The following is an 8,704-nucleotide window of genomic DNA, read 5'->3' as shown; positions in this document are numbered from 1 at the left end:
CCCCCCCGCCGCCCCCCCGCCTGGAACCTCTTGCGGGACCAAATGGCTGGCGGCGCCCGTCCGCCATCTCCCGCTGAGCCCCGGTGTGCGCTTCGGTGGCTCAGGCTGCTGTTCAAACCCAGCGGGTGTTCCGCTCACCCACTCGCGCGCGCGCAGGATCCCCGCGTCCCCTGCGCGGCGACGCCACCCGCTTTCGCACCCCAGACAGCAGGACAGCAGGAGAACACGCGCGCGCGCGCGCGGGCGCGGGCAGGATGGAACAGACAGACGCGGTCACTTTAGAGATGCGGGCCAAGCACTGCAGGGGAGAAAAGTTTTCACTTGAACTGGAGAATTCTCTCTTCATTAGCGCCTCTTTGGACTTCAGGAAGAGTCGTGTTTATTTGTCACCGCTCGCGCTCTCTCCCCGTCTTTGTAGTTTTTCCCGTTCTTCTGGTCTTTTGTGCGCGTCTGTTGTTGGCACGCGGCTGGACTTGCTTGTGTCGGAAAGTTTGCTTTCGGATGCACAACGCTTGGTTTTTTTTGCGGGGGGGTTCTTTTGGGGCTTTTTTGTTCCCGCGCCGTCGGTCGTATCCGTGCGATCGGAGGGATGAATTCAATCGTAAGGATCATCGTCTTCATAATACATTTTATTTATGGAGCACTTTAAAAAATGTGTTACAAGGTTAAGGCCCCCCCTCCCCACCCAAAAATTTTTTTTTTAAATCAAATCAAGAGAGACACGGTTCAGTGATAGGTTGCCATGTGTTTGCGAGGAATCCTTTTTACCCAGTCGACGCTGATCCGCTTGACGGAACGGCGGCCCCCCCATCGCCAAGAAAGAAACTTGCTCCAAAATGGCCTTCGCCGCTCAAGTCTTCTTTGAATGGCGACTCTGCGCTTCCACCTCGCGTCCTAAATGTGCATTTTGTTGGCTACGCGCAGCGTTTCGCCGTCCGGGTTCCAACGGGAGTCGTCGCGGTGTCATGAGCGCGCTCGTCTGTGTGTCGTCGTACCCAGAGAGGCCGGCGAGACGGCGGCCGCGGCTCACCGGGAAGAGATGGCCCGCGCGGCTCACTCGGGGCGCCGGCGCGAGGCCGAGATGACGGCGACGCTGGGGCGGACGGAGGCGCGGCACCGGCAGAGAGGTGAGTGACTCCCGCGCGCCCGCCTCGAGGTCCGGTGATCCGGGTTCCACTGGAACGCGGGGACGCCGGGATCAGTCGGAGTTCGCCGCGAGCCTAACGAGGGTCGGCGCACCGGAAGCGGCGGGGCGCCCCGGAGCGGACGCGGCGGCACAGAAGCTGACCGAAACGGGTCGAAGCGCCCGCCGCGGACAGCCATCGGACCATCTGGATCCTCCTCGTCCTTTTCCCGACCCGCGCCGTTGGCGACAAGGAATGGAGGGCGGCCGGCGGGGAGCGAGCGTTGGACCCATTACCTTTGGGCTGAAAAATCTTCCTCCCTCCCTAATACGGACGCGCACGGCTGGCTGCCTCTTGGTGACCTTACGGTCCGAGTTTGTAAGGCCCCCCCCCCCCACGCCCCCCAAAAAAAGAAGACCGGTCTATCGCGGTGATTTTTGGAGAGGAATGCTTTCATTTCCCCAAGAGAATCGCAACTGTCATTTCACAATGGAAAAGTCCCCATTTTGGGAAGAGGAAAGCGAGCGTTTGACTTGGGATCGTCGGCAAATTGTCATAAAAAGTTGTACTCTCAAAAAATTGTGGATGAGGAAAGAAAAAAGTGAGGCCAAAATCCAAATAGCTGAGCAATGCGGCACGGACATCGCAAGAAGGAAAGGACGTCTTCGCAGGAAAGATTGCTGACATTTTACGAAGGGGAAAAGTGGAGTTCGCAAAAATAACATCAATCAAAATGGTACAAGAATAGCGAAGCCCCCCACCGCCTCTAAAAAAGATGATGCTAAACGGGTAGCGTTGAAAATGTTTGCAAAATGGCCGCCGTCAATTTGCCGTTCCGAAGACAATCGTCCAGCGGCCGCGCAAGCCGCCGCTGCCGCCACATCCGGGCCGTCGTCCGACTCCTCCTCTTGACCCGCGCCTTCCTTTGCAACGAGGAGGCCCGCCGCCACTTGCTACCGAAGGCCCCCCCACCTCCTCCCCCCGACAGCACATCGAAACAAAGGCTTTGTTTCTTGGCACGTGGCGGTGGCACACATGTTGTCTAAAGAGAGCTGACATCAGAGCGCAGCGGGAAACAAACGCCCGGGGAGGGGGCATGGCGGACGTCCTTTTGCCGCTCGCGTCGCTTCCTCTCGCCGCCCCCGCACGCCAGCGCCATCGGGAGCTTTTTTTTTGTTTTGCTCTCCCTCCATCCATCCATTTTTTTTTTAATACGTGCATACAGAGCTGCGTCGAGATGACATCAGACTCCCCCTCCCCCACCGTGTGGCTTTGCCTGTTGTTTGTTTCCAGTGCCAGTTCTGCCGGGCTTTCTGTGTCCCAGGGTTCTTTTTGGCCTACGCGCGGCCAGACGCATTCAAAGCCTGCTCGCCTAATTAGCATTCTTCAGCGCAACTTTTTTCACACTCTGGCCAAAACTTTCCTCCGTGTGTGCGAGCGTGCGCCCGTGCGTGCGTGCGCGCACGCGCCCCCTCCAGATGAAGCCCGTCGAAGTTAGGCAAGCGTCGGGACAGACTCGCTGCCTTTGCCGCGTTTTGACGACGGAAGTCGAACAGAAGGCGCCGTTGCCGTTCGACGCGAATCGAGGCGAGAAAGTCCGACGCGAATGCCGAAATCCGCCAAAGGCTTTCGCGGACGGAGGAAAGGAAGAAAAGAAGGAAAAGAAACGGACCGCTCTCGTCACAATGAAGATGTTCTCAGGAGGGAAAAAAAAAAGGGGACATTTTTGCAAGACAAAAGTCAGCATTTTCAATGGGGGGGGGGGGTTATTTGGACAAAATCATTTTCATAACTTCACAAAAAGAACGTTTTAGGAGAAAAAAAAATCCATTGAGCAAACAATCATTTTGGGAGGGGAAATAGAATCATGGTCAAATCTCCTGCTGATAGAAGAAAGAGAAAAGAAAACGTCCACGATAGGACGGAAAATTTGCCGGCCTCGAAAATGGAGCGGCACCAGATTTCTTTCTGGAGTGACATTTTGGGAGGGCTGGCCCGAGGAGTTCTGTTGTCATCCCGACGCTTGTTTTCCTTGATTCCGCTCGGAGCTTTTTCAAATTCAAAGATGCGGCCTTGCCCCCCTCCAAGCGCGCCGTTGCGAGTTTTGCAATGAGAGCGAGCGGATGTTGGGGAGTGCGCGGGCCCGCTTTTGAAGGGAGGACGGGTGGGGGGGGATGAAAGCCTGCCCTCGGACCGCCCCCAAAGACCGCCCGCTCACGTTTTAGCAAACAGATGCGCTTTTGCCTCCACTTTGGCGTCGCTTTCATGGGCGTGTTTGTTTGTTTGCGCGGCAGTCGGCGAGCTGGACGGACTGCTGTCTTCCCAGGATTCGCTCATCAAGAAGCTCACGGAGGAGTGCCGCACGCTGGGAGCCACCCTGGAGGAGCTGACGGGGAACAAAAGGTCACCGCCGTACCCCCCCCCCAAAAAAAAGCCCCAAAACCAAACAAACAAACAGAAAGACGAGCCATGCAAATTCCTGGTCCTCATTCGGGATGGGCGAGTGCCGGAACCCGCCGGCGGTCCCTTATGCTTCTTCAAGTGTCGCGCACGGGTCGGCAGAAAGCGCCGCCACCGTTTTCGGGGTGCTCCAAGACACAAGCGAATACACGGGCGATTCGCTAAGTGCTACTTTCGCCCGCGCAACCTTTGACTTGGCCGTCTCGGTCGTCTCCCGATATCGAGAGATGTTGTGCGGAAAACGAATGGGCTTCTCCCTTGGCCCCCCCCACCTCCCTCCACTTCCGCACACACGAAACACAGTGACTCCGATCAACCCAAATATGCCGCGGCGAGCAAAGAGGCCGAGCCGCCGTGTCAAGCCACAGAGTGGGATTTCTCGTGCGGGCGGCGACGGGCTCGGCCGGCCGCAGGGCGCGCTCCGCCTTCCCCCCCTCCCTTCCCGCCGAACCTGTTTTCCTGCGAAACCTGATGCGAGTGTAGTCACAGCAGGCCCGCCTGCCTCTCCATCTGCCACGCGAAGGAGCGTGCCCGTCGTTGTTGGCGCCCGCGCGCCAGTCCGTGTACGACAGTGACCCTGGGCCCGGCCTCCCGTCAGCTGTTGGAGCTGCGCTGCGCATTAGTCACATGACGGCCTCCCATCTGGCCCCGACAGACCGCCCGCGCTGGCCGCGCTCACCAGCCGCCGCGCGCAAATCCACGCCACATGTATGCGCGCACGCGCGCGTGCCCAGCAATGCCGCAAAACTCATCAAACGCCTCCAATGCACTTTCTTTTCTGACATTTCTCTCTCTCTCACACACACACACACGGACACAGGTCACCGCCGTACACTGTGCGTGTGTGTGTGTGCGTGTGTGTGTGTGTGTGTGTTGGCCTCTGGCTGTTTGAGCTCCTGGAGTCCAAGCCAAGTGTAGCGGTTAAAGTCCTGCTGGACTTCTAACAATGACATTGCACACACACACACGCACTCACACATATGCCCCCCCCCCCCACACCCCCCCACAGACTGAGAGACAGAGACCGGGGCTGCTGAGTTCCGCTCCGTGCTGCTGAAGCAGAAAATGAACTACGGGTGCCCCGGAGGTTCATGTGCACCTCACACTTTTTTGCCCCCCGCATAGAAAGCCGTCCTTTTACGACTCGGGCCAGAGCGGGAAAAGTCTCGTCGCCGATTCGTCGGTGCCCGCGGAACCGGATCGTTTGCATTTCATGCCCGACGCTCTGGTTGGAACTCGCCCGGCAAGACGCGCAAAATGTTGGCTCAACAAGTGGACGACGTATCCGCGGGCCAACCGCCTCCGAGGATGGCCTTTCTTCGTCACCTATTGAACCAACATTTAACGGGGAAACTTTTTCACCGACAAAAGATGGGGGGGGGGGGGAGAAAAAAAACCTCTCCCATATGACAAGAAAAGTTTTGAGCAGAGCAAAAGCGTTTCATTTTTCCACACAACAAAAAGCTCGGCGTACAACTCCTGCGAATGGAGTCAGCCAATTGTACGGAAGAAAAGTGGCTCGAAAAGAAATCGGCGTTTGCGTCAACGGCAGCTCGTTGACTTGAAATGTTCTTTTTTGTTGGTTTGTTTTCACGGATGCACGTAGGCGGGAAGTGGAGCGGCTGACCGCGGCCAATCGGCACCTTCGGGGCGCGCTGAACAAGACGACGGCGCGCTGCTCCGACATGGAGAAGCAGTGTGTCCAGCATGGACGAGTGCACCGTAGCATGAAGAACAGGTATGCACCGGAACGCCGCCGCCCTGCTTCCGGGAGCCCAAACCGCGCGCGCTGGTGCTGAAATCGGAAGAAGAAAAAGCCGACCAAGTTCATGCTCGGCTGAAAACGCCGACGCGACGGATGCCTCCAGATTGGGCTTTGGCCGCTTGGCACGTCGCCGGCGTCCGCCCACGTGGCCCAGAGCGCGCGTGGGCGGCGGCGTCCCACTCCGCGGGACCTCACCTGGACGCATATGGCCTCCCGCCCACCCGTCACCCCGCGGCCCAGCGAAACTTCAGCGCCTGGCAAAACCAGCCCGCTCGTTGCGCAAGGTTGCGTCCTTTGGGCGCGGGCGGGCCTGCGAGCCGGCCGGCGCCTTCCGCCGCTTTTGACACGACCCTCCCGCGAGTTGCTGCGCTTGTCGACGTTTGTCTTCGTCTCGAGACTTTGTCTCGTGTCTTTGTGGGGGGCGATAGAGGAGGGGTTGGCGGCGGCGATGTTTGGGAACGGCTTCCTATTTCCTGTCAAAGTTGCGGACGGCTGAGGCTTCGCCTCACGTCGCTCGCGGTCGGGGCCGTCTCTGACCGCCCTCGTTTGGAATCCCGCGCGCAGATGAATTGGGCTCCCTTTGGTGGAAATTTGCGATTGCCGGCGAAGCAACGAATCGGTGGCCGAGTGGACCTCGGCGACAACGTCGACGTTTGTGTTTTTGTCTCAAGGGGCTGTTTGCGACCGGCGCCGACTGGCGATCCCCGGCCGTTGCGACCTCGTTAAGAGCATTCCCCCTCTCCCCGGCTCCTGATGCTGCGTCCTCAGGAGCTCACGGGAGGAAGGAGGCCCGCCGATGACGACGCGTTGCGGAAGTGCGCGCAAACGGTTGGGGGCGGGGGGGGGGAGGGGGGCCCGCCGATGACGACGCGTTGCGGAAGTGCGCGCAAAGGGTTGCCATTGGGCGCTGACGTGGCCAGGTGTAAGATCGCAGCATGTCACACTCGTCGCCGTCTTCGATTTCCCCGCCCGCCGTGCCGCCTCCAGGCCTTTCCGGGCGCAACCCGCAAATAAGCCCGGTGAGCCGGGCAGCGAGCGAGCCTCGTCCTCATCCCCGACGCAACCCCTCCTCCGCCCCTCGCCGCAATCTGTGCCGCGAAGAGCAAAACATTTGGAAAATCAGCTTGATGTATTTTTACCGGGCCAAGCCGGCTGCCAAACGACCCGGGGGTTGGCTTTTGTTTTTTTTGAAACGCACACTTCATGATGTATTTGACTATTTCTGTGTCGTTTACGTGGAGGAGGAGGATCAGCCGAGGGTGCCCACAAACCAACGCGGCAAACGTGGTTGCAACACATCTGTCTCAGTCGCGTGACAAAGAAACGCACAATCTTGCATCGTTTTGTGGTTCGATGGTACTCAAAATGATTCTTGTCAAACTAAAAAGGCAACGCCCCCCCCCTCTCTTTCTCCACGCACACACGCGCACCAAAGCCAAGCATTCCTGACCAAGCTGAAGTCGAAATGCAAGCCAAGTCGATGCCGACTCGGCGTTGGTGTCCGTTTTCCTGGTGATGAGATCTGGCCGGGTCTTGGTCCTCCTCTTCCTCGTCTCCTTCTGACCCCCCCGCCCCGCCAGCCTCGAGTCCGCGCGCGCGCGTCGAGCCCAGAGGTTATCCGCGAGACTCGAGCGTCGTACGGCTGGCGCGGGGTGGAGAAAATGCGCAGATGTGCGTGCGGATCCGCGGGCTCGACCGGGCCATCTGGCCTCCGCCAGCGAGGCGTCTGCGAGGCGGCGCGGCGGGCCCATGTGCGAGCGCTTGTCGGCTCCGGCAGATTGCTTCGTGGAACAAATGGTGACGGCGGGCCGCGGGAAGAAGGAACAGGCTTGCCGCGACGGCCTCGGGGCGCGAGGGCTGCTTCATCTGGGCGCCCGCCGCGCACGCGCGGCCGCGATGTGCCCCGGAAGCTCCGGGGGGCGCCGCTTCTTCCAAAAACTTTTTGCTTTTGCAAATGACAAGAACATGCGTGAGTACGATTGGGCGTGTGTCGCTTCAAGGATAATTCAAAGGATGTTTCGAGTCGCCTGTGGTCTGTTTAGGGATTTATTTATTTTTTGACAATACAGAGGAAGTATTGCAGGGTGGAAAAATGCGCAAACTTGGCCTGATTGTGGTTGTGTGTGCAGCCCGCTTGAGTCGCACGCACACAAATTCCTTCATGCATTTTTTTTCTGCCGTGTCAGCATATTGCCGAGGCGACGATCTGCTCGGAAGGCTTTGGAACAACACCGTGGTGACTTTTGTTGCGCGTGCCTGTTTTCCCCCTCCTCTCTGCTTTTAGCACTTGTTCCCCCTCCGAGCCCCCCCCCGCTCCCACCTGTAAATAAACACGGCCGCAACCAAACACTTTTTATCGACGCGATAGCTGCGGGGCTACCACTCGGGCAGTGTGTCGCTGTCAACACCGTCAGGGGAAATTATTGCAGAGTGCCCCCCAGCCAAACCTGCTTGGATTTTTGACCGCTGTCACACACATTCACAAAGAAGCGCATGCATGCACACGTACCAGAGAGCGTGTGTGCGCGCGCCGCAAGAGGCATTAAGCCAAATTAAGTCCTAATTAATGAGTGTGCCAACGGATGGAGGATCTGAGGTGCGCATGCGCGCGCGCATCCGCACCGATACGCGCGTCTTGCCAAGTGCGTGCGAGGGGCATTTGGAAGGGTTCAAGCCAGAGGTTGGCCGCATCAGATTGGCCACCGGCAGGTGTGTGTGTGTGTGTGTGCGTGTGTGTGAGCGCAGTCAAGAGGTGGCATCAAACATCAGCTCACACGGAAGCAAGTCAGGTCGCGCTTGATTTGTGGTTTTCTGGAGCACTCGTCCATTCAGAAGCAAAAGTGGGTGTGGCGATTTGCCTCAAAAAAAAGTTCAAGTCGAAAAGAATTGGGGGGGGGGGCACCGTACCGTCGAACAAAAAATATAGTCAAAGGGAAAGTTGAAAGAAAAACAGTCTCGAAGAAAACGCCCAAAAGCAAACAAAATTGACCCCAAAATAAACCAAAACCATTTCAATATTGACTCGTGTTGCCTTCTTTGCCAACATACTTCGCATGTTAGTCAATAATCTGTGTGTGTGTGTGTGTGTTTTGTAGGCTCCAACAGTTGGACCGGCACTGTCAGAGTAGCGCCCGGCAGGTGTGTGAGCTGCTGGCCAAACACAACCACGTGACGATGCAGCACACACCACAACCAGGCCACAACTAACACGCGCACACGTCTCGGGGGAGGGGGGGGGATTTCGGAGTTTTTCATTTCTTCTCGTTGAGTAAGATGTGAAGGAGTCGAGGAGGTCCCGCGCACTGCGCTTTGACTGTGCCTTTGCCTTGACCGGGGGGGGGGGGGGGGGGTGGGG

At 58.2% G+C, this 8,704-nt stretch overlaps 1 protein-coding gene and 1 long non-coding RNA gene across 3 annotated transcripts in view; one reads left to right on the top strand and one right to left on the bottom strand.

The window, feature by feature from the left end:
* Positions 1 to 647, bottom strand: part of LOC109510171 (uncharacterized) — a 6,366-nt gene extending 5,719 nt beyond the window's left edge. The window contains exon 1 of the long non-coding RNA XR_002167085.1: positions 322 to 647. This is a non-coding gene — a long non-coding RNA (uncharacterized LOC109510171). The remainder of the gene's footprint in view (positions 1 to 321) is intronic.
* Positions 1 to 8,704, top strand: part of LOC109510168 (serologically defined colon cancer antigen 8 homolog) — a 21,856-nt gene that overhangs the window by 11,974 nt on the left and 1,178 nt on the right. For both annotated transcript variants that reach the window (XR_002167083.1, XM_019860309.1), the window contains exons 5-8: positions 1,000 to 1,127; positions 3,419 to 3,527; positions 5,191 to 5,322; positions 8,445 to 8,487. Coding sequence is in view for 1 of the 2 variants with exons in the window: in XM_019860309.1 (XP_019715868.1) it covers positions 1,000 to 1,127; positions 3,419 to 3,527; positions 5,191 to 5,322; positions 8,445 to 8,487 (412 nt within the window). In the remaining variant the exon portion in view is untranslated. The remainder of the gene's footprint in view (positions 1 to 999; positions 1,128 to 3,418; positions 3,528 to 5,190; positions 5,323 to 8,444; positions 8,488 to 8,704) is intronic.

Source organism: Hippocampus comes, unplaced genomic scaffold (genome assembly GCF_001891065.2).
Source record: "Hippocampus comes isolate QL1 unplaced genomic scaffold, H_comes_QL1_v1.1 scaffold39, whole genome shotgun sequence".
In the NCBI taxonomy this organism is placed as follows: Eukaryota; Metazoa; Chordata; class Actinopteri; order Syngnathiformes; family Syngnathidae; genus Hippocampus; species Hippocampus comes.
The sequence above is the reverse complement of the archived record's forward strand: the minus strand, read 5'-3'. Positions and strand labels throughout refer to the sequence as shown.